The 17,797-nt window shown below is 43.0% G+C and overlaps 1 protein-coding gene across 1 annotated transcript in view; it reads right to left on the reverse strand.

Moving 5' to 3' along the window:
* Positions 1 to 17,797, reverse strand: part of DHTKD1 (dehydrogenase E1 and transketolase domain containing 1) — a 63,460-nt gene that overhangs the window by 11,189 nt on the left and 34,474 nt on the right. Inside the window, exons 9-10 of the mRNA XM_054715619.1 lie at positions 16,651 to 16,735; positions 15,808 to 15,947 (exon numbers count right to left, since the gene is read on the reverse strand). Coding sequence (XP_054571594.1) covers positions 15,808 to 15,947; positions 16,651 to 16,735 — 225 coding nt within the window. The remainder of the gene's footprint in view (positions 1 to 15,807; positions 15,948 to 16,650; positions 16,736 to 17,797) is intronic.

Genomic DNA, 17,797 nt, shown 5'->3' on the forward strand with positions numbered 1-17,797 from the left:
GCCAAACCGGTTTCGGCTAAACTTTTTTTTTTAATGTCACAGCACAGCCAGTGTGTCAGTGGATTAGAGGGTCATCCCATGCACCAGAAGGTCTTGGGTTTGATTCCTGGTCAGGGTTGCAAGTTCGATCCCTGGCCCCAGTCAGGGTGTGTTCAGGAGGCAGCTGATTGATGTTTCTCTCTCACATCAGTGTTTCTCTCCCCGTCTCTTCCTTCCTCTCTCTAAAACTCAATAAACTATTCTTTAAAAAAAAAAACACACACAAAAAAAAACAACAAAAGGATGAGCAGTGACATGCTCCCAGGACCAAACTGGAATTACAACTAAAATACAGAAAAACCATCCTGGATGATCAACTGATGACTAGCTGGAGAGAGCCCTGAAAATGAAGGACAGGAACTGAAGACTGCATAGAGACTTCAAAAGGGCTTGCTGGGCTCCCACAAACAGCAGCTAAAGTTCTGGAGGGATATCTCAGCTGTGGGGGGTTCCCACTGAGAACTCTGGGGTCTAAACTCCAATCTGGGCTCCCAAACCCAGATCATTGAACTGAGAAAGGTGCTCACACAACATCTGGCTGTGAAAAGCAGCAGGGTTGCTGTCTGCCAGGGAGAGATGGCTGGAAATGCAGGCACCCTCTTGAAGGGCCAAAACACAAAATTTTGTGTGCAGCCACTCACCTTGGAATCTGATAGAGGGAGGACAGAGTAGACTGGAACTGTGTGAGCAGAAACCAGGGTTAGGGGCTGTGGGGTTAGAGCTCGGAAGGCAGCCACCCCAGTTTCCTGTGCTGAGTCATTCCCTCATACTGCAGAGGACGCCTTTCTCCTGCAGACCTTCACCATGCAGGCAGCTTTTGCCTGGGGGGAGAAGCAATTGCCCCACCCTCTTTGAAAACCCCTTACTGCACCCTGTGGAGTTTCTGAGGCCAACAATCAGCCTGTAGTCAGAAGCAATTGCCCCACTCTGTTGGAAAACCACTTGCCCCACCCTGTGGTCAATAGCCGGAGACTAATCAAGACTGAATAACAATCAGACTATAGACAGAGGCAGGTCTCTGGAGGCTCTGAGTCTTTCCTGATCCAATCCAAGGCCCAGGGCTAGGAAAATCAGGCCTTGGTGCACAAATCTTGATCCTTTCCCAAAGCATTCATCCCCAGCAGAGGGAGCCACAAGCAGTATATTGGTGATGGCTCCAAAAAGGGTACTCAGGGCCAGTCAGAAATAGCATTTGACACTATCCAGCACTAGAGATTGCGAGTTGCAGCAGATATACCTAATACACAGACACAAGCTCAATTAGGCAGCCAAAATGTGGAGACAAAAAAACAAGCACCAAATGAAAACCAAAAGAATTCTCCAGAAGAGCTAAATGAAATGGGGATAAGAAATTTATCAGACGTAGAACACAGAATAATAAAGACAAGGATGCTCAACAGCATGAGAAAAGATATAGTAACTATGCAGAATGACACAGCACTAGTAAAGATCACACTGGAAGGAACACACAGAAGATTAGGGGAGGCCAAGGATCAGAGCAGTGAATTAAAAGACAGGGTTGAAAAAAATCATTCAATCATAGAACCACAAAGAAAAAAAACAAAAAACAGGAGGACAGCATAAGAAAGCTGTGGGACAACATGAAATGTAACAATATTCGCAAAATAGGAGTATCAGAAGGGGAAGAACGTGAGCAATGGATAGAGAACGTGGTTAAAGAAATAATGGCAGAAAACTTACATAATAAAGTAAAGAAAAAATTCACACAGGTTCAGGAGGCACAGATAGTCCCAAGCAAGAAGAACCAAAACAGGCCCACACCCAGACACATTATAATTAAAATGCCAAAAATTAAAGTCAAAGAGAGAATCTTAAAGGAAGCAAGAGAAAAGCAATTTGTTACTTACAAAGGAGCTCCCATAAGGCTGTCAGCTAATTTTTCATCAGAAACTCTATAGGCTAGAAGGGAATGGCATAAAGTATTCAAGGTAATAAAAAGCAAGAATATGAAACCAAGATTACTATATCCAGCAAGGCTATCATTCAAAATGGTGAAATGAAGAGCTTCCCAGACAAAAATAAGGCTAAGGGGTTTGTTGCCACCAAACCAGCACTGCAATAAATGGTAAAGTGATTGCTGTAATGAGAAGAAGAAAGAGAGAGAGAAAAAAAAAAACATAGGCATAAAAAATTAAAATGGAAATAAATAAGTAACTATCAATAATAACCTTAAATATAAATGGATTAAATGCTCTAATCAAAAGACTTAGGATACCTGAATGGAAAAAAATATGACCAACCTATATGCTGTCTAGAAGAGATCTATCTCAGAAGAAAAGGCTCACACAGGATGAAAGTGAAGGGATGGGAAAACATTTTCCATACAAATGGAAATGAAAAAAACAAAAAGCTGAGTTAGCAATACTCATATCTGACAAAATAAACTTCAAAATGAAGGCCATCACAAGAGATAACAAAGGTCCACTACATAATACTAAAGTGATCAATCCAACAAGAGGATATAACACTGGTAAACATATATTCACCCAATATAGGAGCACCTAAATATATAAAAAAATCTTCTAGAGAACTTTTAGAGAGAGACCGACAGCAATACAATCATAGTAGGGGACTTTAATACCTCACTGACATCACTGGATATATCTTTCAGATAAAAAGTTAACAAGGAAACAGTGACTCTAAATGACACACTGAATTAGATGGATTTAATTGACATTTATAAAACATATCACCCCAAATTATACATTCTGAAAGATAGACCACACATTAGGACAGAAAACAAGTCTCTACAAGTTCAAGAAGATTGAAATCATATCAAGCATCCTTTCAGACCATAATTGAATGAAATTATAAATAAACTACAGTGAAAACACTCAAAAATATTCAATACATTGAGGCTAAATAGCATGTTATTAAACAATGAATGGGTTACCAATGAGATCAAGAAAGACACCAAAAACTTCCTGGAAACAAATGAAAATGAACACACAACAACCAAAAATCTCTAGGACACAGCAAAAGCAGTCCTTAGAGGGAAGCTCATAGTGCTACAGGCTTACCTCAAAAAACAAGAAAAATTAATTATAAACTATTTAACCCTACAACTTAAAGAATTAGAGAACAACAAGAAAAGCCCAGAATAAGTAAAAGGACAGAAGTAATAAAGATTAAAGCAGAAATAAGTTACATAGACAATAAAAATAAAAATGATGAATGAAACCAACAGCTGGTTCTTTGAAAAGATAAACAAGACTGATGAACCGTTAGCTAGACTCATCAAGAAACAAAGAGAGAGGACCAAAATAAATAAAAGCAGAAACAAAAGTGGTGAAGTAACACTGACACCACAGAAATACAAAGAACTGTAAGAAAATACTATGAGCCAAAGTCACTAATCATCTGAGAGATGCAAATCAAAACTACGAGATATCACCTCACACCTCTCAGAATGGCTACCAACAAATCAACAAATGACAAGTGTTGGCGAGAATGTGGACAAAAGGGAACCCTAGTACACTGCTGGTGGAAATGCAAACTGGAACAGCCATTATGAAACCAGTATGGTGTTTCCTCAAAAAATTAAAAATGGAACTCCCATTTGACCCAGTCATCCCACTCCTGGGAATATATCCTAAGAAACCCAAAACACTCATCAGAAAGAATATATGCACCCCTCTGTTCATAGCAGCGCAATTTACAATGGCTAAGATTTGGAAACAGTCTAAATGCCCATCAACAGATGAGTGGATTAAAAAACTGTGGTACATTTACACAATGGAATAATATGCAGCAATAAAAAAGAAAGAACTCTTACCATTTGCAACAGCATGGATGGACCTGAGAAGTATTATGCGATGTGAAATAAGCCAGTCAGAGAAAGACAAGTATTACATGATCTCACTCAGAGGTGGAATCTAATGAGCAAAATAAACTGATGAACAAAAATAGACCCAGAGCCCTGGCTGGTTTGGCTCAGTGGATAGAGTGTTGGCCTGCGAACTGAAAGGTCCCAGCTTTGATTCTGGCCAAGGGCACATGCCCAGGGTTGTGGGCTCAATCCCCAGTGGGGGACTTGCAGGAGGCAGCCAATCCATGATTCTCTCTCATCATGGGTGTTTCTATCTCTCTCTCCTTCCTCCTTCCTCTCTGAAATCAACAAAAATATATTTTAAAAAATAGACCCAGAGACAGAGAAGAATGGAACAGACTGTGGAACCTCAGAGGGAAGGCAGAGGAGGGTGGGTGGGAAGAGATCAACCAATGAACTTATATGCATACTAGAGGCCCAGTGCATGAAATTCCTGGATGGGTAGGGTCCCTAGTGGCTGCCGGCAGCAGGCTGGGGCCTTCCTTCCCCCGGCTGCCTGCTGACACCGGTCGGGGAGGGGCCTTGGGCAGTTGGCCAACCGGCCTCGCCCCCTGGCCAAACTCCTGTTCAAACTCCCAGTTGAGGGAACAACTGGCATTTTAGGCTTTTATTATATAGGATATGCATAACCCATGGACACAGACAATAGGGTGGAGAGGGCCTGGGGTGGGAGGGAAGAGATCAATGGGGGGTGAAAGGGGACTAATGTAATACTTTCAACAATAAAGTTTTTTTTTTAATATATATTTTATTGATTTTTTACAGAGAGGAAGGGAGAGGGACAGACAGTTAGAAACATCGATGAGAGAGAAACATCGATTAGCTGCCTCCTGCACAACCCCCACTGGGGATATACCCGCAACCAAAGTACCTGCCCTTGACCGGAATCGAACCTGGGACCCCCTAGTCCGCAGGCCGACGCTCTATCCACTGAGCCAAAATAAAGTTTTTTTAAAAGAAAATACTATGAGCAACTATATGCCAATAAGTTGGACAATGTGGATGAAATGGACAAATTTCAAGACAAATACAATCTTTCAAAAGTGAATCAGGAAAAATCAGAAAACTTGAATAGGCCAATAACAATTGAGGAAATTGAAGCAGTAATAAAAAAAATTTAAAAAAAACAACAACACGGCAAACAAAAATCCTGGTCCAGATGGCTTCACACAGGAGTTTTGCCAAAACTTCAAAGAATAACTAACACCTATCCTCCTAAAACTGTTCCAAAAACTCCAAGAGGAAGGAATACTTCCAACCTCTTTTTATGAGACCAGCATTATCCTAATTCCAAAAATAGATAAATACACTATAAAGAGAATTACAGACCAATGTCCCTCATGAACTTAGATGCTAAAATCCTCAACAAAATATTAGCAAATCAGATCCAGCAATATATTAAAAAGATGATACACCATGACAAAGTGGGCTTTATCCCATGGATGCAAGGCTGGTACAATATTCGCAAATCAATTAGTGTGATACATCACATAAACAATCTAAAAACAAAAATCACATGATCATATCAATAGATGTAGGAAAAGCATTAGATAAAATCCAACACCCATTTTTAATAAAAACTCTCAGCAATGTGGGAATAGAGAGATCATATCCTATATAATAAAAGCCTAATATGTTAAGTGTCTGGTCGTCGGGTCGTCCGTTCAACCAATCAAAGTGTAATATGCTAATGATATGCTAAGGCTGCTCAACCACTCACTATGATGTGCACTGACCACCAGGGGTCAGAGAGTCGACCAGTCAAACAGTTGCTATGACGTGCACTGACCACCAGGGGAAGATGCTCCAACTGGTAAGTTAGCTTGCTGCTGGGGTCCAGCCGATCAGGACTGAGCTAGACAGGCCAGACATGCCCTAGAGCCCTCCTGCGGTCCCTCCCCAGCTGGCCAACCTCCTGCATCCCCGGCCCTGATAGTGCACCAGTGGGGTCCCTTGGCCTGTCCTACACCCTCACACATTCTGGGAACCCTCAGGGAATGTTTGATAGCCAGTTTCAACCTGATCCCTCAGGCCAGGCTGAGGGACCCCACTGGTGCACAAATTCGTACACCGGGCCTCTAGTCTCAACATAACAGCCATATATGACAAACCTACAGCCAACATCATACTCAATGGGGAAAAATTAAAACCATTTCACCTAAGAACAGGAACAAGACAGGGATGTTCACTTTCACCACTCTTATTCAACGTAGTACTAGAAGTCCTAGCCATAGTGATCAGACAAGAAGAAAAAAATAAAAGGCATCCAAATTGGAAAGGAGGAAGTAAAACTCTCATTATTTGCAGATGACATGATATTGTACATAGAAAACCCTAAAGACTCCACCAAAAACTACTAGATTTAATAAATGAATTTGGCAATGTAGCAGAATACAAAATTAACACCCAGAAATTCATGGCATCTTTATATACCAACAATGAATTCTCAGAAAGAGAAACTAAACATCAATCCCATTTACAATTGCAACAAAAAAGTAAGATACTTAGGAATAAACTTAACCAAGGACGTAAAAGACTTATACTTAAAAAACTGCAGGATGATGAAAAAAGAGATAGAGAAAGATGTAAACAAGTGGAAGAATATACCATGTTCATAGATTGATAAAATTAACATCATTAAAATTTCCATACTCCCCAAAGCAATCTATAGATTTAACCCTTTGCACTCGCTTGCTTTTTTCTCGATTCCTTTATTCTAGTGCTAACCGTGTCGAGTCACACTCGACATCCGAGTGCAAAAGGTTAATACAATCACTATTAAATTACCAATGGCATATTTCACAGATATAGAACAAATACTCCAAAAATGTATATAGGACCCTGAATAGCTGCAGCAAGCTTAAGAAAGAAAAACAAAGTTGGAGAAATCACAATACCAAGTATCTATATATATAAGAGGCTAAGTGCCGGTCCTTCCCTCCTACCAGTAGCTATGATGTGTAATGACCAACAGGAGGCAGACGCTCTATCCAGTAGCTATGGCGTGCACTTACCACCAGGGGGACACAGGAGCTGCCATGATGCGCACTGCCCATTTAAAAATAAACGGCACCACGGACCTGGTGCCGGCAAACCAACACTCTGCTTCCCCCAAGTGGGACACAGGCCCCACCACCACCCTGGAGTGACACCCCACCAAATCGTAACCAAGGCTGCCAAGACCCCATTGCGCAAAATGCTGCCCACAGCCCAGCCCAGCCCGGAAACGGGCGCTGTGGGTGTCAGGTAATGACGTCATGTAGCAACGCCCGGCTTCCTCTCCCTAGCGACTAGACTCCTTGGAGTTTCTTCAGTGCAGGAACCTGACTTGCTTTATAGCCAGGTACAAACATTTTACAGTTTAACCAAATGTCTGTGAAGCGTTTTCACATGTGTCATCTCATTTGATCCTCACGGAAGTCCTGGAGTAGGTAGATAGGAGACTCAGTAGAATCCTATTTTCTTTTCATTAGCAAGACAATGGAGATTTAGAGAGTTTAGAAACTTGACCTGACTGAAAAGAAGTAAGAAATAGTGGAACTTGAAAATGACTTCAGGTTTTCTTACTGCACAGAATATAGTCAAACACTGCTGCAGTTAAATATTTTACCCTTTATTCTCCCTGCGTGGTCTACAATAATAATCTGCTTCGTGTTGATATTTACTGCTGTGTTGCTGACAATTACCTGAAAGAGAAGTTGGGGTACTTCACTGGGCTGGAAAAAGTTTAGCTAAATCAGAAAGCAGGTCTAATTAAGCAAGTTGATCTCTCTATATAAAAGGCTAACTTGACTCACACATGCATGATACATATAAAGCTCTCGCTGGTGCCTACTGCACACGTGTGTTTCGATCTGTCATTGTCGATTGTGAATTTGGTTGACACTTCTATTATAGAGAAAGGGTGGATAACGATATTAAAATATTTCTTCTAATTAATTTCCTTTCAATGTGCACAAACCCATGCACCAGGACACTAGTCAATTTATACTACAAAGCCACTGTAATCAAAGTATCCTGGTATTGGCACAAAGAACAGGCATATAGAACAGAAACCCCAGAAATCAACCAAAGACATTATGTTCAATTAATATTTGACAAAAGAGGCAAGAATATACAATGAAGTCAAGACAGTCTCTTCAATAAATGGTATTGGGAAAATTGGACAGATACATGCAAAAAAATAAAACTAGAACACCAATTTACACCATACACAATAATGAACTCAAAATGGATAAAAGACTTAAATATAAGTCGTGACACCATAAAAATCCTAGAAGAAGCCATAGGCACAAAAATCTCTGACATCTCACATAGCAATATGTTTATGGATACATCTCCTAGGGCAAAGGAAAGTAGGGAGAAAATAAACAAAATAAACAAATCAAAATAGAACTTCTGCACAGCAAAAGAAACTATCAACAAAATGCAAAGGGAGCACATTGTATGGGAGAACGTATTTGGCAATGATACATCTCATAAAGGGTTAATATCTAAAATATACAAGGAACATATACAACTTAACAAAAGAAAGACAAACAATCCAATTATAAAATGGCAAAGGACCTAAATAGACACTTCTCCAAAGTGGATATACAGATGGCCAAGACACATATGAAAAAATGCTCAAAGTCACTGATCATCAGAGAGATGCAAATTAAAACAACAATGAGGTATCACCTCACACCTGTCAGAATGGCTACCATCAACAAATCAACAAATGACAAATGCTGGCAAGAATGTGGAGAAAAGGGAACCCTAGTACACTGCTGGTGGGAATGCAGACTGGTGTAGCCATTATGGAAACCAGTATGGAGTTTCCTCAAAAAATTAAATATGGCCCGGCCAGTATGGCTCAGTGGTTGAGCATCAACCTATGAACCAGTAGGTTACAGTTTGATATCTGGTCAGGGCACATGCCCGGTTTTCAGGCTCAATCCCCAGTGTGGGTTGCACAGGAGGCATCCGATCCATGATTCTCTCTCATCACTGGTGTTTCTATCTCTCCCTTCCTCTCTGAAATTAATAAAAATATATTTTTAAAAATTTAAATATGAAAAACTGCCATTTGACCTAGTGATCCCACTTCTAGGAATATATCCTAAAGAAACCCAAAACACCAATCAGAAAGAACGTATGCACCCCTATGTTCATAGCAGCAAAATTTGCAATACTAAGATCTGGAAACAGCCCAAGTGCCCATCAGTAGATGAGTGGATAAAAAAGCTGTGGCACATTTACACCAGGGAATACTATGCAGCAGTAAAAAAAAAATAAGGATCTCTTGCCTTTCAGACAGCATGGAGGGACCTGGAGAGTATTATTCTAAGTGAAATAAGCTAGTCAGAGAAAGACAAGTATCACATGATCTCACTTACATGTAGAATCTAATGAACAAAATAGATCTAGAGACATAGAAGCATGGATCAGACTTTCAAATCTCAGAGGGTAGGAGGGTTGGGTGGGTAGGAGAGAAGGGATCAACCAAAGAACTTGTATGCATAAATGAATAACCCATGGACACAGACAACAGGGTGATGAAGGCCTGGGGCAGGGGGCGGGCTAGAAGAAGTCAATGGGAGGAAAGAGGGTCATATGTAATACTTTCAACAATAAAGATATTAATTAATTAATTAATTAAATCCTTTTGGGGGGGGAAAGAATGTGAACTAAGGACAATTTCTTTTTTTTAAATATATTTTTATTGATTTCAGAGAGGAAGGAAGAGGGAGATAGAAACATCAATGATGAGAGAGAATCATTGATTGGCTGCCTCCTGCCTGCCCCCTACTGGGGATTGAGCTCACAACCCTGGCATGTGCCCTTGACTGGAAGCAAACCCGGGACCCTTCAGTCCGCAGGCCAACGCTCTATCCCCTGAGCCAAACCAGCTAGGGCCTAAGGACAATTTCTAAGGCAGCTTCTCAATTATCTAGGCAGGAAATCATGGGGACCTGAATTAGGGCACTAACAGTGTCGATGGAAGATGGGGCAGATTTGAGAACTATTCAGCTAAAAGACTTAGTGGTAGATGTAGAAAATGAAGAAGAAAGACTAGTCTCAGTTATCTTCGGGCTTCGTGACTTAGACAACTGGTATATGATGATGGCATTCACCTAAACAGAGAGTGAAGAAAAGGGAACAGATTTGGTGGATTTCCTAGCAGGAAAAGGAAAGATGATGGATTCAGTTTGGACATTTGACTTAGAGGAGGAGGAGGGAGATGAATGACAGAGAGGTTTCTACCAGGCAATTATATAAGTACTAGAGGCCCAGTGCACAAAATTCATGCACGGGTAGGATCCCTAGCGGCTGCCAGCTCCCTTCCTCCAGCTGCCTGCCGCCACTGCCAGCCAGGGCGGAGCCAGCCAGGGGGAAGGGCTGCAGGCAGTTGGCTGACTGGCCCCACCCCCTGGTCGAACTCCTGGTCGAGGGGACAATTTGCATATTAGGCTTTTATTATATAGGATAATATCTGGAGCTAATGCAGGCATCTGGTCTTGAGATCTAGATTTGGAAGTAATCAGGGTGTATGAATGTTTGAAACCACAGGGGTTGGAGAATCTTCCTAAGAGAGAGCAGAGTGAGAAAATGACCAAAGGATACAGTCTTGGGAAAAACAACATTTAGGTGGCTATCATTGGAAAAGTATTTCCCTATACTGAGCATCCAGGAAGGCAAGAGGAGAACTAGAGTCACTGAGTCATTGAACTCAAGGATGGAGAAGTCCCAAAAAGAGGAAGAATAACATGGCCATTGAATTTGGCAACTAAAAGGTCCAGGGTTGACCTCAGGTAGAGCTTTTTTTGAGGGTAGTTATGAAAGCAGAATCTAGAGTATACTAAAGAGAGAGAGAAACATAGATGTGAGATACATCAATTGGTTGCCTCCTGCACACGCCTTGACCCAATCTGGGGATCAAACCTACAACCCAGGTACATGCCCTTAACTAGGAATTGAACCCGAGACCTTTCAGTGAGTGGGCCGACACTCTAACCACTGAGCACCACCGGCCAGGCGGGCCTCATTCTTTTTCAACTGAGGTTTCCAAAGTGTTATTAGGAATGATCTTTCTAACATGGAAATCAAGATCACCTGTTCAGAATTCCGCCATTGTTTCTCTTTTACATAATACTAAAAGTCTTTCACAAGTGAGTAGTCCTATCTGGCTTATCTGCTTTTTTACTCGTGTATTCACTTTGCAGTTTAACCTCCAGTCATATGAAGCTATTTGTAGTTCCATGGGCATATCAGTTCCTCTTTCTTCCCAGTTTTGTTTTTTTAATATTTTTTTAATTGATTTCAGAGAGAAAGGGAGAGGGAGAGACAGATAGAAACATCAATGATGAGAAAGAGTCATCGATCAGGCTGCCTCCCGCACACCCCCTACTGGGGATCGAGTCCACAACCCAGATGTCCTGACCTTATATCAAACCATGATCTCGGCGTTCAACCACTGAGCAACACTGGCCTGGCTCTTCTCAGTTTTTTGTTTGTTTGTTTATGTGCTATTGTGTCCACATCAAATGTTCTCCATACATGTATTAGAACAGCAACTTCTACCAGGTGTACCAGTTAATAATGCAGATTTTTTTTCAATAGATGGAGTTACACATATGTTGATATATATGCGATTTGATATGTATGCTATTTTGTTGTTTTGACAACAAGCTTAAAAACTTCATATGTCAAACTTTCTGAAGGTGTTACCTGGTAATGTCCTTCAAGTCCTAGCTGAAATCTGGCTTCCCCGCCAGATTCCCAATTTCCCCAAGTAGAATAAGCTATTCCTTCTCCAATGCAGCTACTGTACTTTGTATACTAGTATACCTTATTTTCTTGAATCTATTGATGCTGTTATTTATTCTAAAAAGTATTTAAGATGGCTTGTAAGTATACATAATATGTAACATGACTGTGAAAAGTAAGTGCAGGCAAAGAGAGAAATTAAGATTGAGAAGCAGAACAGAGTTGAGGAAAAGACATGATCTGGTAACCTACTTACTTTTATCAAGGCTACTGTGGCCTCTACCCCTTCATAGAAGCCATTATATGTTTTTTGAAAAGTGCATATATTCATTGCTTTATTTTCTGTTTTATCGAAGCCATTTCTAATTGCAGAATTCAGGGTGTACACACAATAAAGACAAACCAAGATCAATCAGGTGTTTCTCCCAGGGTCTGCACATAAAGTACATGAGATCTTGTAATAAATTTTATAATAAATCTGCATATAATAAAATAAATCTTTGACAGCTCCCTCATAAAAGAGGCAAGGCATTTAATTATGGCTTTTCAAATACTAATATTTAAAGCTAATTGATACACTACATTAAATCACAACTCAGTAAGAGTCATTGCCCCAGCTGGTGTGGCTCAGTGGATAGAGCGTCAGCCTGCAGACTGAGGGGTCCCGGGTTCGATCCCGGTCAAGGGCATGTACCTTGGTTGCGGGCACATCCCCAGTAGGGGGCGTGCAGGAGGCAGCTGATGGATGTTTCTCTCTCATCCATGTTTCTGACTCTCTCTCCCTCTCCCTTCCTCTCTGTAAAAAATCAATAAAATATATATTTTTTAAAAAGTCATTGATGGGTGGGGGATATTAAACATTTCAGTATTTAGATCACTAATCTGACTTGACACAGGGGTAGCTTTAGACTAACTTAAAGAAAGCTAAGCACTATGTCCTTTAAGTCATCTTCCTGGAATTTTCCTTTTGACAAGTAAACTTTTTTATAAATATTGATATCAATGAACTCAAGGTTATGCTCTTAAATGGCTAGAGTAGGAAAAAAGAGGACAGGCCACTAATTGTACCTTACAGGATAACTTATTTTAATAAACCTCATGTACCAGGCATATGCTAGTTATTGGAGAGACAAAATTGAAAAGACCCAGCCCCTGTCCTTGACTCTAACAAGTATAGCTCACTGACTGACACATGGAAATATGTGGCGATAGATTAACACATCAAGCCTACTAAACGTTAGTGAATAAGGTAACTTGATGAAATGATTTTTTTATAAGAAAGAAATGTTGCTAATTATTCACATCTTAGTTTGACTTTAATGAATCCAGCAATATGCAGTCTATAAGGTCAATTTTTGATTGACAAAAAGAACATCCATTTGACACTTACATTATTACAGACTTGAGGCCCGGTGCACGAAATTCGTGCATGGGGAGGGGGTGTCCCTCAGCTCAGCCTGCACCCTCTCCAATCTGAGACCCCTCAGGGGATGTCTGACTGTCAGTTTAGGCCCAATCCCTATGTCCAACTGCTGAACCAGCAGTCGGACATCCCTCTCACAATCAGGGACTGCTGGCTCCTAACTGCTCACCTGCCTGCCTGCCTGATTGCCCCTAACCGCTTCTGCCTGCCAGCCTGATTACCCCCTAACCACTCCCCTGCCAGCCTGATTAACCCCGAACTGCTCCCCTGCCGGCCAGATCACCCCCAACTACCCTCCCCTGCCAGCCTGGTTGCCCCATACTGCCCTCCCCTGCCAGCCTGATCTCACTCCCAACTGCCCTCCTCTGCCAGCCAATTTGGTTTTGATTGGTGAGTTTCTATGCCAGTCAGCATCAAAAACTCCACCTCCTGGGCAGCCATTGGCTCCTCACAGTCAACCCAGATTTGGTTCTGATTGGTCGGCTTCTATGCCTGTCAGTATCAAAAGCTCTGCCTCCTAGACAGCCATTGGCTCCTTGCAATTCACCCAGATTTGGTTCTGATTGATCGATTTCTATGCCAGTCAGCATCTCTGGGCCTATCTCTGGGTCTGATCATAGAGGTGGGGCTGATCAGCAGCTGCCCCAGGCTGCTGGTGAGCAGGCTGGACTGCTGACCTCTGGGAGAGAGAGAGAGGCTTGGCTACTGGCAAGGAAAAGAGAAGCAAGGTCTGATCACCCTGCTTCTCTATCTGGGCCTCACCAGCAGCCGCTGCCACTGCTGATCAGCCCCGCCTCTCTCTCTCTCTCTGAGAGGTCAGCAATTCAGCCCGCTCACCTGCTGCACACGCAGCATGGCGAACGGTCAAGCCTCCTGGTCATTGCAGATGTGACGGACCCAGGGTTTTTATATGTTAGGATAAGTAGCCAGAGTAAAACAGCTAGTCTACTTGCTGATATGTTACTTCCAGTCCAAATTTATAGACCTATATTGTCTATCCACTCAGCATCCTTTTACTTCAAAAAGCATTGAATCCCTAGTTGCTTTACGAATCCTGTAACTAGCCCTAGCCGGTTTGGCTCAGTGAATAGAGCATCTGCCCGAGGACTAAAGGATCCTGGGTTCTATTCTGGTCAAGGGCATGTATCTCAGTTGCAAGCTTGATACTGGGCCCTGGTCAGAGTGCATGCAGGAGGCAACCAACTGATGTGTCTCTCTCACATCAGATTTTCTCTCTCTCTTTCTCTCCTCTCCCTTCTACTCTCTCTAAAAATCAATGGAAAAATATCCTCAGGTGAGGATTAATAACAACAAAAAACTAGAAAACAATTATAAGTGTATTACAAAAGCTATATGTGCACATCAAGGAAATATGAAGAACAAATATGCATGTATTACAGAAGATGCATGACCAAAGAATTAAACATTTACTTAAAAACGAGAGGCCTGGTGCACGAAATTCATGCATTGGGGAGGGGTGTGTCCCTCAGCCCAGCCTGCACCCTCTCCAATCTGGGACCCATCGAGGGATGTCCAACTGCCCTCTCACAATCCAAGACTGCTGGCTCCTAACTGCTCACCTGCCTGCCTGCCTGATTGCCCCTAACCGCTTCTGCCTGCCAGCCTGATTACCCCCTAACCACTCCCCTGCCAGCCTGATCGATGCCTAACTGCTCCCCTCCTGGCCCTATTGCTCCTAACTGTCCTCCCCTGCCGGCCAGGTCACCCCTAACTGCCCTCCCCTGTTGGCCTGGTCACCCCTAACTGCCCTCCCCTGCAGGCCTGATCCCCCCCAACTGCCTTCCCCTGCTGGCCCGGTCACCCCTAACTGCCCTCCCTTGCCAGCCTGGTCGCCCATAACTGCCCTGCCCTGCCAGCCTGGTCACCCCCAACTTCCCTCCTCTGCAGGCCTGGTCGCACCTAACTGTCCTCCCCTACAGGCCTGGTCACTCCCAACTGCCCTCCCCTGCTGGCCTGGTCACCCCTAACTTCCCTCCCTTGCCAGCCTGATCGCCCCTAACTGTCCTCCCCTGCAGGCCTGGTTGCCCCCAACTGCCCTCCCCTTCAGGCCTGATCGCCCACAACTGCCCTCCTCTGCAGGCCTGGTCGCCCCCACTGCCCTTCCCTGCAGGCCTGGTCTCCCCCAACTGCCCTCCCCTGCAGGTCTGGTCCCCCCCACCAACTGCTCTCCCCTGATGGCCTGGTCACCCCTAACTGCTCTCCCCTGCAGGCCTGGTCTCTCCCAACTGCCCTCCTCAGTTGGCCTGATTGCCCACAACTGCCCTCCTCTGCAGGCCTGGTCACCCCCACTGCCCTTCCCTGCAGGCCTGGTCTCCACCAACTGCCCTCCCCTGCTGGCCTGGTCACCCCTAACTGCTCTCCCCTGCAGGCCTGGTCTCTCCCAACTGCCCTCCTCAGTTGGCCTGATCGCCCACAACTGCCCTCCCCTGCAGGCCTGATCACCCCCAACTGCCCTCCCTTGCAGGCCTGGTCCCTCCCAACTGCCCTCCCCTGCTGGCCTGATCGCCCACAACTGCCCTCCCCTGTCGACCATCTTGTGGCAGCCATATTGTGTCCACATGGGGGCGGCCATCTTTGACCACATGGGGGCAGCCATCTTGGGGGGCAGCCACCATGGAGTGATGGTCAATTTGCATATTACCTCTTTATTAGATAGGCTAAAAAAGAATTCTATAACTATAATCATCAGCATATGGATTTTAAAATAGGTAAGGAAACATCCTACCTCTAGAAACCCCTTCTGATGAGGGTCCATATGGTTCAGAGGGATGTAGGTATCATCAGTCTTCTGGCAAACAACCATTGCATGTCTCTGACTAAACGTTCCACGGCCAACATCTTGGCCACTCAGACGGACATTATAACCTTAAGCAAGCAAGAGGGGGGAAAAACCAGATTCCTATAAATAACCTGGTAATAAGACATGGTGACCCTGAAGTCTTATATATCAACTTATCCTGAGAGTTTTCTTAGCATAATAGATTATCCTTATTCAAATATACCAGTCCTATATGTAAAGGTCTGTAGTCAAAGTGAGATTGTATAAGAATGGAGAGTCATCATTTACCCTACAGTTTTTAGAGGAAAATATCCAGCCCTGAGCCCTTTTTTTCCAGATATGATTGCTCTATTCTCTGATGAAGGTTGTCAACATGATATACTAAGATTAAATAATATTGTCAGGTAAGAAAAATTAATGTGTTTTAGAATCTCTCTGGTCAATAAAAATAATAGGAGGTAGCTATCACTTAAAAATCTACAGAGATCATGCCCTGACTGGTTTGGCTCAGTGGATAGAGCGTCAGCCTGAGGACTCAGGGGTCCCAGGTTCAATTCCAGTCAAGGGCATGTGCCGTGGTTGCGGGCACATCCCCAGTGGGGGGTGTGCAGGAGGCAGCTGATTGAAGTTTCTCTCTCATCAGTGTTTCTGACTCTCTCTCCCTCTCCCTTCCTCTCTGTAAAAAATCAATAAAATATATTTTTTTAAAAAATATGCAGAGATCACATGTAACAAACATCATATTAAAGCATCTCCTACCAGCTGTGCAGCTAAACAGAAACTTCTTACCTTGAACAAGCAATGAGCCTAAGGCAAGAGCTTCTGCCGTGGCCCAGTCTAACTTGGTTCCATCCATCACCTTCTCCAGCCTAGACTGTAAAATTGAATGGGGAGAAAAAGTTATCCTTTTTCACAGTTAAAAAAATGTAATGCAACAATGGGAAGTATCAGAAACATAATGTTAAACAAAACAGAAAGTGCAGAAGAATACATGAAAGTCTAATAGCAATCATCTGTCATCTTAAAACAGGCAAAATACACAGGTGCTCAGGTTAGTTGTTCACCCTGTGGATGAATGAGAGATGGCAGCAGGGAGGGTTTCACAGGGAACTTATTTATAATATTCTATTTCTTCACCTGGATGGTGAATGTATAGTTTGTTTTAATAGTCTCTATACCTATAATTAAAACCCCCAAATGGCCCCAGCCACTTTAGCTCAGTGGTTAGTGTGTTGGCCCACAGACTGAGGGATTGTGGGTTCAATGCCAGTCAAGAGCGTACTTCAGTTGCAGGCTCAATCCCCAGCCCCAGTTGCGGTGCATGCCCAATCGATGTGTCTTTCTCACATCCATGTTTCTCTCTCTCTGTCTCTCACTATCTCTCCACTCTCTAAAAATAAATGGGGGAAAAATATCCTCGGGTGAGTATTAACAAAAAACAAAATGAAGTTAGTGTTTTAAAAATAATTCAAAAGGCCCTGGCTGGTTTGGCTCAGTGGATAGTGTCAGCCTGCGGACTGAAGGGTCCCAGGTTCAATTCCAGCCAAGGGCACATGCTTTATCCCCAGTGGGGGATGTGCGGGAGGCAGCTGATCAATGATTCTCTCTCATCGATGTTTCTATCTTTCTTTCCCTCTCCCTTCCTCTGTGAAATCAATAAAAATCTATTTTTATAAATAAATAATAATTCAAAAGGCAAAGTTTCTTCATCCAAGTTTAAGAAAGATGAAGGCCTTTAACTCCTTGTTCTCCTGTTTTCAGCACAGAAAGTCCAGCATTCAGGAAATCCCTGAGAGCCAGGCAAACCAGAAGTGTTTGTCACATGCATATTTAACGTGAGACAATATGTAAAACCTCAACATGATTAAGGCTCTGAACAGTTGACTCTGGGGTGTGTGTGTTGATTTTTATTTATTACATTTAAGGCACCCAAAAG

This window comes from Eptesicus fuscus, chromosome 5 (assembly GCF_027574615.1).
Source record: "Eptesicus fuscus isolate TK198812 chromosome 5, DD_ASM_mEF_20220401, whole genome shotgun sequence".
In the NCBI taxonomy this organism is placed as follows: Eukaryota; Metazoa; Chordata; class Mammalia; order Chiroptera; family Vespertilionidae; genus Eptesicus; species Eptesicus fuscus.